The sequence below is a fragment of the Triplophysa dalaica genome, chromosome 6 (genome assembly GCF_015846415.1).
Source record: "Triplophysa dalaica isolate WHDGS20190420 chromosome 6, ASM1584641v1, whole genome shotgun sequence".
NCBI lineage: Eukaryota > Metazoa > Chordata > Actinopteri > Cypriniformes > Nemacheilidae > Triplophysa > Triplophysa dalaica.
Genome location: NC_079547.1, coordinates 5,947,893 through 5,965,370, shown reverse-complemented (window position 1 = coordinate 5,965,370; position 17,478 = coordinate 5,947,893). Strand labels below are relative to the sequence as shown.

At 37.0% G+C, this 17,478-nt stretch overlaps 1 protein-coding gene across 5 annotated transcripts in view; it reads left to right on the top strand.

Annotated features, from left to right (window-relative positions):
* Positions 1–136: 136 nt before the first annotated feature.
* The window catches only part of dock9b (dedicator of cytokinesis 9b), a 75,048-nt gene continuing 57,706 nt past the window's right edge, over positions 137–17,478 (top strand). For 3 of the 5 annotated variants that reach the window (XM_056750433.1, XM_056750432.1, XM_056750436.1), the window contains exon 1: positions 14,756–15,345. In XM_056750433.1, coding sequence (XP_056606411.1) covers positions 15,154–15,345 — 192 coding nt within the window. In that variant the 5' untranslated portion in view covers positions 14,756–15,153. Of the gene's footprint in view, positions 535–14,755; positions 15,346–17,478 lie in introns of those variants that run through there. The other 2 variants (XM_056750437.1, XM_056750434.1) reach the window with 1 other exon arrangement.

Sequence of the window (17,478 nt, the reverse complement as noted above, 5' to 3'; positions counted from 1 at the left end):
AAAGTTCAGGACACCATGTGGTGCTTAACTGACCCTACCAGACCCTAAATATCTGCTGTTTAAACTGAAATGGGGTGTCGCTGTCTCAACGCGCACTCGCACTCGCACGCGCACGCAATCTGGCACGGAGCGGCTCGGGACTCCGGGGAACTGGCGCTCATGAACGTGAACGCGTTACCGTTACCAACCCTTTCTGTTTCGTGGAGCGGGAATCCGACGCTGCGAAAACAAACGCAGAAGTACGAAGTGCCGAAGATGATAGATGACCAATGTCACTGCATGATATTATATCACTGTGAGCACCGAGAATGCGTCGTCGCATCTTGTTGCGAAGAACAGGTCACAATTGAGGACTTCGTCGGAAGACTGCGCGTCACTATAGAAATGTGTCCGTAGACTTGGTTCAAATTCAACTCAATGGCGTTGTTAGCTCAGCCCGAGACGCGAAAGTTTACGCGCGGTCTGAGTAAACCCGGCACCGCGGCGGAGTTGCGCCAGAGCGTCTCTGAGGTGGTGCGCACTTCTGTATTAGTGGTGAGTGAGTGCATCTTTAAAGTTTGCTTGATTCAGGTGTGTCTTTTATCAGAGCTACCCACTTTGGTAATTGCTTTCAAATGTAATTTAACAGCATTATGACCTAAATAGTCAAATATAGGACAGGGTTAACTTATTAACGGGCTCAAAGGAGAGTTTCAAACTAAACCAGGGCATCACATATTTCACTTGACATCTCCTCATACATTTAGTGTCAGATTAAACAGCCTTACATAATATTATTCTGACAGATTCCTGCCACGTGTTATGCGTCCATCATTTCAGCCAAGCCTCTTTATGATGGATAGTTTTCCACCATTGGCGTGTCGATGATTTTGTGGTTGTTTTTGACCGTAGAAATGGGAAAAAAACTCTCTGCTGCTTAAATGACTATACCATCAGCGAACAGTTGAAATGTCACCTGCGTTACTTCATCTTTCAGAACAGAAGAAGGAGTCTCAGGAACTGTTAGAATGCTGCCTCTTCATTTGTTACCTTATATGAATGCAGAAAATTCTGGAACTAATGGGATGCTAAGATCCTTGACCTGTCTTATTCTCACATAATTCATTTGTTGCCTTACAAAGTAACACTTGGAAAGCACATAAAGTTTGCCATCCTCGCTGTGTGCAAAAAAAATGTCTCTTGTGCCAGAAACTCCATTTACGGGTCAAGGAATTCCATGATGGGTTATGCTATGTTGCTTTATATCTGGTTGTTCTTGGCTTCTTTTTGCACTTGGACGTATTGAAAGTGTTAAGAATTTGGGGCACCTTTAATGAAGAGTGCAGATTCATAGTAGGTTTATATTATGAATTTATTTCCATTGTGACTATATGCAAGCACTTAAGTGGGGTGTTCCATAAAACAAATGAACACTTTCTGCAGTTGTTACTCTCCAAGTCACAGCTATATGAGACTGTATTTAAATGCTGGTATATACATTTTCTACTGGAAGGAACTGCGGCAGTTTAGCAGATTTGTGGGTCAACCCACCAGGGCCCACTTTGTGGAGTGTTGGATCAGACAAGGATGTTTTTCAGTCCAGTGAGTATTACCATGGTTACTCACGGTTCAAGGATTAGACTTAAGCCTGGGGCATACTTCTTTTTTTACTTGCGAGCGCAGCCTTGACGCATGGGCATTACGGGAAATCGATGCTGCCAGGACACGGTTGCCACCTGCTGGTTAAACTAATTACTGCAAGAAATGGAATGCGCGTACGCAACTTGGGCATACTTTGTACACGAGGTAACAAAATGCCCTTTTGACTCATTTTGACTGTGAATTAGTGATGAAAACTTTAAGGACATGCTTTGATAATCAAATAAACAAATAAAATATACTCAGATGAAACAAATGATAGACAGTTCATATACTGTTTAGTAAACGTTTGATATGTTTGATACATACAGCACGTTTGACCTTGAGACATACTATCTCATACTATCATACCCATTATAATTTCAAATTTTGTCCACACTGGATGCGGTGTGACAAACTCATTAAGAACAAGCAGGTTGTCATGTTGCGTCTCGCCTGTCGCGTCCTGTGTAGACACGTTGGTAGCCTGTTTACTGTCACCCGTTCCGTATACGGGACACCTAAGTTTGCGTCAATATTTTGCATGTTATTTCTAATTGAATCATGACAAACTATATATCATTGGAAGATTTTTTTATTTTATTTATGTAGGGAGAGTAATTGATTATTTTTTATAAAGAGTGTGCTTAGATTTTTGTTATCCTTGTGCGACCCGTATTTTTTTATGTTTTTTTTTAATGTTTTTTTATTTATTTTTTACAATAGACCTTGAAACATACCTCGTGTGTGTCATTTTTTTTAGCAATAATAAGCTACTTTTCTTTTTTCAAACGAGTATTCCAAAGAATTCACGAGTTACCGCCATTTTAGTTCCAACATGCGTTTTTATGTGTAGGCTCAAAAAGGGCTCCGACATTTAACAGGTTAAGTTGTTCTAAAAATGTCAATTTCTTTTTGTTAATTTTGTTTTTGTTCAACCAGTTTTGTTCTGGGGCACTATTGACTGCAATAGTAGGAAAAAAAACAACTATGGTAGTTAAAAGTGCTCCAGAACTATTCGCCACATTCATCAAAATATCTTCTTGTAGGTTCATCAGAACATAGAAAAGATTAAGTTCTAAAACAAGCTGAGTGGAGTTAATGATGACAGAATATTTATTTTTGAGTGAACTATCCCTTTAAGTGAAATCTCATCTGAACATTATTCTTAATATATCACTTTAACAGAGTAAAGGGTTTTCAAGCTAATCTGCCCTTAAAACTAAATCCAAAGGATTTGTCTCTTCTGATGTTCACAGGTCGCTTGATCAAACAAATTTTCACATAAGGGGGCCGGCAGGGTCTTAATTTGAATTCTCAAAGAGCACACTTTTATATACACACCAATATGATCACTCTCGCGCAAACACATACTGCACAGATGAATGAGCAGACACACTACAAAAAATCTGAAAGTGATACACTTTCCCAGCTTCTCTTGTATGAACTGTTTAATAGACTACTTTCAGTTATTTGGCAGTACCTATTTTAGAAAAAACGACTTGTTAGCAAATATATAGTTAAAAGATCTGCACTGCAGTTTCTGATACACTGTGCGACAGGTTACTTGGTTAACACTATGGTTGTGGTGACATCAGCTCAGTGTGGAAGTGACCAGGGCCACGAATGTGCTTTTGGATCAATGTGAGTGTTACATTTCAATTAATGGCATAGCCCCCTCACCACCACATGCACACACACACACAAGCTACTGCGGGTCATTCATAGTGACAATTACACAGCGGTCCGTGTCTGTTTCCTTAATGACATCTCTGCACGTGTGTGTTTGTGTGTTGCGTAGCACATATCAAAGGCCCTGCCCAAGGTTTCTGTTACTCTCCCAGATGGGTTGCCGGTGTCCCAGCATACGTTAGATAGAACTCTCACTACAGCAGCTCATATTGCGTGGACTATAATCACATATAAGAAAGACAATTATTTTGTGTTTATGTGTATAATGTTTTATACTTTGGAAAATGTAGTACATTTATATCTTCGGTCATTTACCTAATACCACATAATCTTGGGCATACTATTTATTTCATGTTTTCTATTCAAAATTAAGTGTATTAACTGTATAACTGTCAATGTGTGTGTCATAATGTAGTTCACTGGCCTCATTGGTGTGGTTGCTTTAAATGAGTGTGTGTGTGTGTGTGTGTGTGTGTGAGGAGCAGGTGAGGCCTGCTGACTAGATATCTACAACCATTTATAATGGATGAGAGCAGCTTGGGTGTCTATTCTATTTTTAAACGCTCTTTGTCCTGTGGACTTGTTAAAGGACACTGAGAAGCTTCTGATCATGTGACCAACTCACTGCCAGAATGGTATAAACACTGAGGGCAGAGAGTTAGAGAGCGAGTTCTGATAAATGCAGTAACCAATGAACTTCTAGTGTTCTGACACAATATTGAGATCACCCAGCAATGCTTACATTTAAAGAATTGTTCAACCAAAATTCATAAATCTGTCAAGCTCCACAAAACTGCACTGAATAAAGCATGAAAATTAGGCTATTGTAAAAGTACAATCCAAGTTTTTCAAAGTACTCCAATACTATGTGAGGAGTATACGGACAGTGATAGGATATTATTACAAATATATTTGTTGGGGTTCACTTGTAAAACCTCATTGGATGTCAGGGATCTGTGTCTTGATCTTGTCATGTCTTTTGTTTTGAAGTTGTGTTTTGTAGTTCAGGTTACTGGTCTTTGTAGTCTTTTGTGTTACTAAGCCCTAATGTTCTGTGGCCTGGATCACGAAGGGAGGTGAAAAAACAGTGAGTTGCATTGTAAGTTTGAGAAAGATGCTACTGACTATATCAATACAGAATCAACTGAATTCAAATTATTATATAGGTTTACAATGAGACAATCATTACTTTAAAATGATTTATATATTAAAGTTTGTTTTTAAACAAAAATAGTTAATTAATTTAAATGCTTTGTTTAATATTAATGAATAGATATTCATTATCAACACATATAATAATTATATGAATGTGTTTTGAATTCTAATCAATAAATGTAAATATACAATACCAAAAACCCTCTAACGTCTTATCACTTAAAAAAAAATATTGAGAGATACGAGGGAGATGACTTGAAATACAGGTGAGGGGAGGTTATTTCTAAAGCACATGAGATCCCCAGATAATACTAATCTCGTGCGAATAGGGCTTTAGTTTCACTTACCGCATGCGGTTCGTGTGTGGTATCGTTTAGCGCTGGGACCGCTCCATCTATCAGTTTCAAACGATATCCAAATCCAGTATTATATCCACCATTAATACAACATCCATCACTGAATTGCCGTTTACAAAGAAACACACCTCGACTTCTTTCTCTAACGCAAGAGTAACGAGCAGCAGCTGCACACCCACAGCGCAACCAATCTTGACGCAGCGCAGCCAATCTTGATGGTAAGCTTGTCTTCCTCACTCGTCGGTTGACTCATGGATGGGCTATTTCTTTCTCCTTTTCCTGGAGAATTGAAGAAAAGTTGTTACGAAACAGATTTTCATGTAAGAAAAGAACTTTCTGGAACCTATACAAACACTGGGGGAGTGTATCCAGCACATGTCATATGTTCAACACGTTTTTTGACAAGTTGACCATGTTAAGCATGAGAAACATTGTAAATATGTCAGAATGCATGAAACACCATTTCATGGACCCTTTAAATCTCTGCCAAAAGACATGCAAATTACTTGATGTAATCTGTCATTGTGTTTGTCAATGCCACTGTTAGTTCCGCTGAGCTCTTAACTTGATTTACAGAGGAACCAGACTACCAACTATCAACCCATCAGGGAGAACATCAGCCCTGCCTTTCCGTTATTAAATCCTGCTACCGATGTAAGCAGCAGGCCAAGCTTGCTGTGTATTTTGCCTGTAGTGATATTGATGCTGTTTCCCTTGGCAGCAAAAGTAGGTCTCTGTTAAACTGTCTGGCTATTAAAAAGCTAAATAGATGCAGTTTTGCGATGGACTTATGTTCCAATGTTCCTTCAACTTTAAAATTGCCTTTGAATCAGAAGTGATATTGCAATAATAGGATGACAAGCTCCTTTTGGTTTGAGCTAGCAAACTTAAGGCTCGTTTCTATGGCAATGTGGCCATAATTTTAAAGTTGCAACCAATTACATCAATAACTACTCGGGAAGGAAACTCTGGAAAATGTCTCTTGCAGATACTTCAGCTAATGAATTTGCATTCTTCACGTCAAGAGATTAAAACCAAGCTTTTAAACCTTAAATAAACAGTTCTCTCAAATTTCTGTCATCATGTACTCAGACTTTCTTTCATGGAAGCCGCAAGGTGATATTTTTAAAATGAATATTGGTAAATCTGTTCAATTTAGTTTACCCGAAAATGAAAATTCATGAATTACTTGTTGTCTAAACTTGTATACATTTCTTTGTTCCGTTGAACACAAAGAAAGATATTTTAAAGAATAGCAACTGACAACTCTGAGGCACCATTGACCATAGTAGGATAAGTCGTCAATTTTTTTCATATCCGTTGAACACAAAAGAATATTCTTTTTAAGGAATTTAGGAAAGCAAACAGTTCTGGGGCATCTTTGACTACCACTAAAAATTGTTCTACTATGGTAGTCAATGGTTTCTCAGAATTGTCCGTTGCTAAGATTCTTGCAAATGTCTTTCTTTGTGTCCAACTAAACAAAGAAATTGATACAGGTTTGGAACATCTGGAAGGTGAGTAATTTATGACTGAATTTTCAATTTTGGGTAAACCGTCCCTTTAATAAAGGAAATCAGTCACGCTCCAATATAAAAAACTCCAAAAAGTTTCACGAAAGTGGTCCAAACAACCAATGTGTTAAATGATGACAGAACTTTTTTTAAACTTAATGTGAAATAATGGAGACATTCTCTTTCCAGAGAGAGACACATCCACACGCACACCACCACTGGAAAACCTATCAAGACCTTTTTTACTGTGGAAATTTGGACGTCCATGTTAAAAGTGAGGGAATGGAAATACTATTCAAAGATTCTCCATTTTTAGTTACTGCACTCATTTGTCCATTCTTTCTCTCAGTCTCTCTCTCATACACACTCTCACTAACCGATGTATATGAAGTGCTAATTAGATTTTCTTTTATGCTAAACTGGTAATAAAGGAAGAGGTATACAGTCATTTTGTGTAAAAACAAATATTTGTCTCTTAGTTCCACCTGCAGGCAGGGATGTGATACAATTTCATAGTTTCCTGGGACTCCACACCTTTGTGTTTTTGGATATCACCATATCACACTGGTTAATGTCCGACCATGATGCGAAGGTTGAAAACTTAAATTTGTTACAAATATGCAACAACCTGGTCTTTTAAATATCTTTCTGCAGAAAATCTACTCCATTGACTCATCATTGCAGAGGGCTCCTGGGCACAATATTTGCTGTAGCAGACATTACATAATACTCATCAATATTTCCGTCAAATGCCCTCAGGGACCATGTGTTAGATAGTAATGCTATGGAACTAATGGTAATATGTTGTACTCTAACATTACCATGGTTGTGCCATGGGACATATGCTGCACATGTCCAGAATAGCATGGCAAAACCATGGTACATTGTCCAAAACAGTGTAGTAATTTTAAGTCTTTTTCTTAAGGTCAAGTGTGTGAACCTTCAAAATGTAATACATTTTTCTGTTTTTCATGCCTTTGTTTCTGTTTCAAGATATAAAATTTGATTAACACACTGTATGCAGACTTGAATTTTGACGCTGACATGGAGAAATATAAAACATTGTGTCCCACAATTCTAGTCACCCGTCTAGATGATAAAAGGCAGCGCAGTTAGCTGCGAGGTGTCGGTTAGAATTTTTCCCTCTTGCAGTCTGTCCTCAGTCAGCTTTTTGAGAGAATAAAAGGCTTTGTTACATAAACCCAGCTGACTCATGACTGAGTGAGAAAGCAGACAGCTGAGAAAGAGATTTGATCTGAGACCTGTGAGCTTTGAAGCAGGTCTGTCTGACTCTGACCAGCAGGGCCATGTGTCTGGTTTGCATGAAGACTGTTTTTCTTCCAAAAAAAAATTGTGCTTCTTGAAATTATCATTTCTGCAGTAGCTTTACTTACCTCAACATCGATTAGCTGTAAATCATTTTAGCAGTTTTGCTTATAGGGGTCATATGGCGCAAATATGTGTTTTTCTGTATATGTATTAGACACTTAAAATTGCAAAAAATAACGTTTCGGAACAAAAGATGCATTCTTTCTAAAAGGGAATAATCACCAAACCTGCCTGAAACACTTTGTGTAACCCCACCCCCACAAATCAACGTCAGTTCGTGGTATGATTTGACCGCCCAAACGTTTATGCAAGTAAGGTGGACGTACCTGTCAGTAGAATTGGCTTGGAACCTTCGAAATATGGTGAGAGGCGTTACATTTCCGTCACACGCTTGCCGTATTCGACCAATCACTACGCACCGATTAACTGGCCAATCATAGAACATCTCGCTTTTCAGAGTGATGAGCTTTGTAAAAAATCTAAATGTTTCAGAGAGGCGGGGCAAAGAAGAGATACAAACATGCACGGTATGTGGACAATACAGCCTTTTTTAACCTTAAATCATGTATGCAGATTTCATTACATCTAAAACGAGCGATAATATTTGTTTTTTCCTTGTCATATGACCCCTTTAAATATTCTCATCTGGTCTGTTTATGCGACCAAATCTATAATGCTATACATGACTGTATCAGAAAGTCACATAGGTTTAAAATGACATGAGTGTGATGAATTTATGAAATCGTTTTCATTTTAGTGAACTATGTGGTGGTCGGGTGCTGTTTGGTTGGGTGGTCATCCAAATTATTAGTGTCTGGCATCCAATGCTTTTTATCAATTTCTTGGTTGAGTTGTTTGAATTAATTTTCCTGATATTGTGTTTCTATGGAATTGGGTTACTGTATCTTCAACGATTTTTGAGCAGAGAGCTTTTAAAGTTTAACGTCTAAACAGGAGTTTATGCAGGAGAGATCAAAGGGCAGTCCTGTTTCTACTGTTGTTTGGTTCCTCAGGGAGTTCAGTTTATTGTTATGGTATATGGTCTGTGTCTGGTGTTCTGTAAGTGATTGACTAATCTTTACTCTGGTGTATGCACACAATTATTTTCCAGTTTGAGAAGTGCTAGGTCAGCTTGCATCACAGGGAACTGCTTGTTCTGTGCCAGCACAGTCATTAAACCAGCCCTTGTTTTAATACTCCTTAAGTACTAAAAGTCAATCGTTTCTCATAATGCACTTTGTACTACACAGGACTGTAGAAACTGGAAATATCTAAGCCTGGCCCTATAGTGAGTTTTTGTGGTGAACTCAATTTACTATGTTTATTGTTTCTGTGTTGTCTCAATGTTTGCGATTGATCAATTGTTTGTCTTTTTAATGTTTTATAAAAAGCAACACTTGTTAAACAACTCTTTTAGCTGATTGTCCTAACCTTGTAAATCTCTTCTCATTTAATACTGTTGCTCCAGTATGTATTTTAAATTTTTCACAGTTCTAATGTACAGTTAGAAATTAAGGCCTGCATAGTTTTTTCTTTAATTTAATTTTATATTTATGCGGGTATAAAAATATCATTTCATTTACAGTTTCACTTTCATTTTTTTTAAAAGTGAGTTTTATTTAATTATGAATTTCATTTATGTTCATATTTTCCTTCACTACACAGTATATATTAGTCTAATTTTGCTGAAAATGGAAGGTTTGATACTCTCTTTCTGATGCAGTGCCCTGTTTCAGTGCTTGCCTGTTCTGAAGAGGATTTCCCATGATTAAAGGAGTGGATTATCTCTCAAACTGGCGCCCTATATTTCTATGCGCTTTGGGATTACAGTTAAATCAAGCAGCGGGTCATAGTTACACCAGCCATTGGGTCACCATTAAACCACCATTTGCTGAAGCTCTATAGTGTGTAACCTTTGGACCCTTTGCTATCCCATAATGCCATTGGAGCTGAGTGATCATCAGATGTGAAAAAAATGGCAGATAGTTAAGTGTAAGATTAAGATATGGGATGGCAGTGAAAGTCGTTCTTAAAAACATTACTGTAAATTGTGGGCTACTTGTTAAACAACAGCAAAGTAACGTTTTTTCACGAAGTCAAGTTATAAATTGTATGAAAAATTTACAGATTTAAATGAAAAGTTCCCCCAAAAAATACGCAGCCTCAAGTTGTTCCAAATCTGTATACATTTCTTTGTTCTGATGAGAAAGATATTTGGAAGAATGCTTGTAACTAAAGAGTTTTTGACCACCATTTACTACCGTAGATAGATTTCAATGTTCTGTTGTACACAAACAAAGATGTTTTGAAGAATGTTGGAACTTTTGACAGCCATTGTCATTTTCCTACTGTGGTTGTCAATGATGGCCAAGAACTGTTTGGTAACAAGCACATCTTTCTCTGTTTATACAGATTTGGAACAATTTGAGGGTGAGTCAATTTTTTGGGGGGTGAACTGTCCCTTTAAGACATTGTGTTGTTACGTTTAGCCTTGCCTTGCATATGAAGACATGAGAGTGTATTGATGTCAATACGTTCTGCATGTCCGCAATAAGAGATGAGGTTCTGAGAAATGAGCATCTGTGACTGATAAGCTTGAAGTGATTTTAGACTATCTTATAGAGATTGGAAATTGAATGGAAAATTATTCTTATTCTGATAATTGGAGAGTATTCTGAAATGCAAGATGACTTTGCAGCTCTCTCATGGTTAAGCGCTTAACTGACTAGCTCAGCCAAGCTTTGGTAAATGTGTGTTTGATTGACAGACATCATATGTGTGGATGTTTAGTGTGGAGTATATTTTTAATAAGTTTAATAGCATATCAATCATTTTACATTGAGAAGATTGTCAGCATCCTCCAATGGGTGGTTGGCCTGATATTTGCTTGTGTGAGTAAAGTGACATTACTTTATTACCACTTTATATCTGCATGAAGTGATGATTTTAGTTTGTGTGTGTGGCTTCTGTGTGAACCTGGTACTCTTAACTACTATAAAAAATGTTGTAATAAATCCCCAGAGGATGGTGTATATTGTTATGGTGGATTCTATTTGTAACTTAATTTTCAAATTAAAAGCAAAGGGACTTTTATATTTTATATGGGACCTTTATTACACATCATGAAAATGTATAGATAAATAAATGTATGTAATCATAAGGGCTTTTAAATGTAGAACCACTGCTATTAAAATGTTGGACCATAAAAACCTCTGGCGATACAACATAATTTTACAGGAATTCTTAGACTAAATGTATTATCTTTTTATTTGTGTTCATGGACATGATTTTTTTATTTAATGTATTTAAATAATATTTTTCAAATGTAGCCTATATAAGATTTTAACATATATATTGCAAATTTTCCACATCTCCAGCCCCGACTCCTTGTGTAGACTTTTTAAGCATCCAATTTTGGTTGTCCAGGATTATACACACGTTAGCATGAAGACATACTTTCCTGAGATTTGAGGTTTATTACATAACGTAATAGGTTACTTAGAACATTATATAGACATGAAATGTGTCCCAACCAAAAGGACAAAAGAGCCACAAGATTTTTGTTTACGTAGAGTATGACTCAAGAATTTTTCTGTTTTATTCTTTTCATGTCACCAACAACAATAAAACTGAAACTGGAAAATGTTCCAGTGCATCCCTTCTGCATTGTCCTTGTACTTTAGTAGATTTTCATGTCCATTCAATATTCTTCACAGTATTGGTTTCGAGAGGGTCTAGTCAACGCCTGAGGGTCCATGTGAGGAACAAAGCTAACACTGTCCTGTGTTCTGACGATTAGCACCCGGTTAGTGAAGTGCTAGTGAAGTGTGAGCATAACCAGAGTCTGTGGCTGCTAAACTTGAGCCAAACTCCTTACGTAACCTCTCCCCCACAGGGCCCTATGGGGTGATGTAGAATTCCCCAGTGCCCCGAGAAATGGACATTAAAAGTTTCTCTATAACTCTCATTTGTTCAGTGGAACACAAAATGAAAAGATGTTGGGCAGAATGTTTGACAGACAGCTGCAGTTCTCATTTACTTTCATTGAGCGTCAGCATTCTTCAGGAATTTACATCTCGAGCTCCACAGAAGAAAGTCGTATGGGTTTTAGTTTTCATTTTTAGATGAACTCTGAGATAAAATGTACAGTGGTTTTGAAGCATATATCATTAGTGTATGTGTAGCCTGAGAAAAGCAATGTTTATTTTAAGGCGTTTTGTTTTTTCGCCTGTAGGTGGCAGAAGAGCCCAGCTGTGCACACAGAAAGCTTTGTGACTATTGACTGTCTAAAACATTATTGATTTGAGCTAATTGTGTGCTGATTTTTTCAGCTTTCATTGTACTTTTAAGTACATTGAATCATTAATGTGCCTTTACATTCTGTTTTCTTTCCTCTTTGTATTCCCACGTTCTCTCTATACCACTTTTGCCTTTATTTTCTCTCACAAAACACCTGCTGTTTAATTATTCAACTTGCAGGCGAATTCTCTCATTTTTTTCTGGCATTGATTATTTCCATATGCGCGTACACTCTATGGATTTGCGCTTGTAAATGAACAGGTTTTTTCAGACTCATTTACAATATTGCATTATCTCTATGGCAACTGCACACGCTACATCACTTTTGGACGGATCTTCTTGGACCATCAGGCCTCTGACGTCAGTAACCCTACGACCCGGTTCAGCTCCGAAATCAAATCCAGATGCAAACCAAAACAATACGCACGAAACTCGGCACAAGCAGCCAAAATGGAGCTATTAAAATACAGACTCCGAGAAACAAATGTTAGAAATAGACTTTCAAAAGAATAAACTGGAATTAGATGAAAGCAGCAAAGATCACACTGTTATTATTCGGTTTAGGCGCAGAGTTTAAAAACATTGTGTAAAGTGTGTTTAAAACGGGAACTCGGATCTAAACTTTGACGTTTTTATTTTTATGAGGTCCGTTTTAGTCAACATACATTTTTTTAATTACAGCGGGATGGTTCACCCAAAAATTCTGTCATAATTTACTCACACATGTAAATCTGTATGACTTTCTTTCTCCTGCAAAACACAGAAGAAGATGTTTTAAAGAATGTTTTTGACTTCCACTGTATGGACAAAAAAACTGAGCAATTTCTCAAATTATATTATTTTGTGTTCCACAGAGGAAAGAGTCATATTCAGGATTTGAATGACATGAGGATGAATAAATGTTGACAGAATTTTTGGATGAACTATTATTTTATTTGTTGTTCTTCCCCAAAAACAGTACTGTGCATTTCCTCAGAAAATGTTTTATACAGCATTGATCTTATTTGACTAAATCAAATTTTGTTTTATGTGAAGTTAGAATGTTTAAAATCATTAAAGAAGGGGCTTTTTGAAAAATGGGGTCTTTTGATCTTTAACTGACATTCTGTCGTGTGTGTGTGGGTGTGTTATAGAGCGTTTGATGTTGAGGAGGGATGTGTCTGTTCTAAAAACATCCCCAGCTTGATGTTCATTAGGTTTATGCTCCCCGCAGTCGCTCCATTTTCAAAGAGACCCTCATAAGAATATGAAACCCCATACAGTGAGTGCATTAATCTTTGTTCATCTTCATATGAGTCTGAACCAACACATCCAATCAACTTATAAAAGTAGGCCGGTTCCATTTTGATGAGCTTACAAGTTGTGTGTCTCTATCTCTTAAAGGTTCAGTGCATGAAATTTAGCGGCGTCTAGTGGTGAGGTTGCAAATTGCAACTTACGCTCACTTGACCGCTTCATTTCGAAGCACTATGGCAGAACTATGTCGTCTCTTTTTTGCTTATTTGCTAAAGGAAATATCGTATAACGAATTGTGCTCTATTGAGTTTGTCCATTTAGGGATACTGTGGAAACAACATGACAATAAATGGCTCATTGTACGGCTGATAAAAAAACATAACGCTTCATTATTAAGAACTCCAAAAGAATGCCGAAAGAATCTCATTGGTGGAGGCACTTGACAATCACCATCAGTGTTAATGTTACTCAGCTTGCATACACCAGCATTAAACGCAAAGTGGCGGCTTTGATAAATCTGTTCTAAATATAATGTCATAATGTCTGGTGATTCAGAGCGGGTATTAACACAGTCTTAACATTGGTGAGCACAACATACTGCACAAGCTCTGTAATTTATTAATATTAGAAGGCATTGTGCTATCGAAGAGAAATACAGAACATTTACACTACGGTTACACACACTTGACGTAATGTCCTGTGATGTCTTGTTGTAGTAAGATAGGGACACGAGATGCGGTCACGTTTGTTTGAGACCTTGCAGCATGTCATCCTTGATATGTGAGTCATTGACTCTCTGAAGTAGGTGACTGTGTCAGCGCCTGATGAAATATTAACACACAGGGGCTTTTATGTGTGTTAATTTCATCTAAAATGTACTGTAAGGTCATTTGTCACAAGCTTGATGTGTGTAGTTGTGAATTTTTTTTATATTGTTTTATTTTTATACTGTATATTAGTTATCAAAGGATTAGTTCACCCTTCCCCAAAATTCTTTATTTATTCACCCTTGTGTCATTCCAGACCCGAATGAATTTCTCTCTCCTAGATAGATTCTCAAGCAGATTTTTTGAGTTGCTCCCAAAATGTTATAGACCACTTTTATAACACTTATATCGTATTTCCATTTCTGAAGCTTAAAAGCATCAGTCCTCATTCATGGTCATTATAAGTAAAGCAGCTATAACACTTTAAAAACGTTTGGATTTTTTTGGATTTGGAAAGACAAGTTTGAGTAAATAACGAAAGAAGTTATTTAATATAGGTGAATTATTTTAAATAAATGATTGATGAAGTGTAACATGTTTACATGTGTGTTATTGTTAACATGAATGGATGCTCAGATGTTTCTGTGCTGCAAGATATAGGCCAAGAAGCACAGAGACAGCAATGTTAAAAGGAGAACGAGAGAGATGGGGGCTGTAGAGGAAGCAGACAGTGAGCATGGCACGAGAGAGAGAGAGAGAGAGAGAGAGAGAGAGGGAGAGATCAGCAGATCAGCATCTCTAGGATGTGGAGAAGTCGACGCCCAGCACTGATTCTGAAAGCAGCTCACCACTCACTCCTTCAATTCTCAGCACTTCTCTCCCTCGTGTCCTCGATTCAACAGAGCAGAATCACTTTCTCGTGAAGGACATTTTATCCTTACAGTGCCCAGAGCTGTATCGTATAAAACATACACTTTTAGAAAGCTGCTTACTTTGAATCTCTCTCATTTGAATGGATGAAGTCAGTCTGCTGTCATCTTTGAAGAAGATTCCTCCTTTGCCTTCTGATGTAATCCTGGTTCAGGCCGGATGATTGAGTGATGTGTCCCAGGTCGGAGAGGTTTGTGGGGCTTAATATCTGAAAGCTGGGCTGGTTCTCACTGGACTTCGGACGGGTGCCTTAGAGAAAGAACTTCGAAAAGCCTACTGAAGGAGCCAACTTTGATCTGATCAAAGAAGAGTGTGCATATGTTTTTGGGACTGAGTGCGATGGGTTGCTCAGCGAGTGTAATCCTGTTCGAAGGACTGCGGCGTGTTCTGTACAGGAACTGTGGTTATGTGTGTAAACCAGAGCTGGAGGCTTCAGAAACGACAGAGGAGGAAGATTCACTCTGTCACAGAGAATCTCTGTCAATCACACCTGCAGTAACAGCATCATCGGTAATATTTATGCCTATTTTATTTTATTTTTTTATTTGTGCTCACCATCATTAGTGTTGTTTTAATTTTGCTATGGCAGTGGCATTTATATTTATTTCTCATGAATTGTTGAGCAGATTTGCAGACTTTCCTCTAGTATTACTCAGCACTCTGGGAAGTAGCAATGCACTAGGAAGGATTCTTCAAGCGTGTGTGTGTGTGTGTTTGGAAGTATGCCTGAAGGTTTATGTATTATGTATCTCATTTAAACTTGTGCAGTGGTTATTAAGTGTGCCTGGGCATTCCTTGATCAAAATAACAAGATGCAAAATAAACAGAGTATAATAGCATAGGGATAAGCAATATCACAAATTTGATATCGTAATCCAAATTTGGAGAATATTTTATATATACTTGATATTTTTACTTTTGCCCTAAAATAATTTTTAAAATCTGATTTTCTTTTGCATGATTTGGATAGAACAGTTAGTCTAAAACAATTTGGCTCAAGTAACACCTTTAATAGACAAACCTACTATAGTACATAGAAAATTACACACCATAATAAAAATGTATTATATTATTATTATTATTGTATTACTATTTATGTAAATGTATAATTATTATCAACATCGTTATTATTATTATTATTAATGTAGCAGTATGTTACTACTGTTACTTACTCGTATACAAGTTATGAGACCTAATTTAAATTCATATTTGTGCATAAAACATTATTTAAATTGCACATACATTTGAGATTTATTTTTCTGTTTTAATCAAACAGTTTGAGGTTGTATTAAAAAACTAAATGTAAATCAATCCAAAATATTTGCTTTCATTTTTCTGTCATGTCACCTACCACAAGGGGGAACCGCTGGGATAGATTATTAAAAATGTTAAAAAATACACACCTGGTGTATAACTACCTTTTATTAAATTGATACTTAATTAATCTTGCTTAAAGTGATGAAGACCTTACAATTTGTGGTATTATATTTATATTCTGTTCTCAGAAAACCAAACCATCATAATTTTATAGATTTTGCGTGTAGAGATGCAACAGTGTGAAATTTTCACATCACGATTATAGTGAACGCATCTATCAAGGTTTTCGGTATTATCGCGGTTTTGTTACAATGTGCTAGAAATATCCAAAAGGTTCTAATACAAGGTTTTACAGTGATGTGACTTGTTAAAAGCACTTTTGGTTGTCATAAACATCAAATAATTAACATGAATATTAATTCTGGCACAATGCGATCATTAGGTAAAGGTTTCTCTTGTTAAGGTTGAAAACAACCTTGAGTAAATCAGACATTCATTTAAGCGCAACACAAATCAGAAAATCATCTGTCTGCATGTGTCGTGAGTAATCGGGTGAAATATAGGATCCAAGAGAAACCTGCAGCCATAAGAGCGATTGCCAAAGGAACAGACTGAGTTGAATGGAGCTGTAAAATTCATCGTTCTGTCTAAAGAAATATGAAGGAAACGTGATTCAGTGTATCTATATTTTCCCCAATTTGCACATTTTTGGGCTAAAAGTCCTGTGATGTCAAATAAACGGGAGCAGACGAGGATGAATATGCATGTCTCATATCAATAACATTATTTTGTTTGTTTACTTTCCACGTTTGGACGTTTTTATCGTGGTTTATCACAAAAATGGTAATCGTTATCCCTAGTTGCATGCTGTCGCTATTTTGACAATGACGAGTTACATTTTGCGCTACTTGTGAGATATAAAGAGGGTAAAAATTCCTATTGGTGAAACCTTTCGCACATTCATAATTATCTTTGACAATATTCACAACTGTAATTTTATATTTTCTGTACAATTATCTCCAAAAAGATCTAGGGACTCTACTGCACAAAATAAGTTTTGAGTCTGATTTACTTTTCATTGGTCATTGAGCTGTTTTTTTGGCATCTCAAAAGATCAGAAAACTGTGAACTCATGTCACCCACTTGAGTGTAAAGACTCACTACTTAGCATGTTGAACATTTTCTTGCTAACTGTTAGAACTCTACAGCATTTTTCACAGGGAAAGAGACAAGATCCATCACTTTTGCACACATTTATCGACCCCACTGGTCCATCTCTAGCAAGCCTGCATAACTGCGGCCTGATTACTGGTTAGCCTTCCTTGT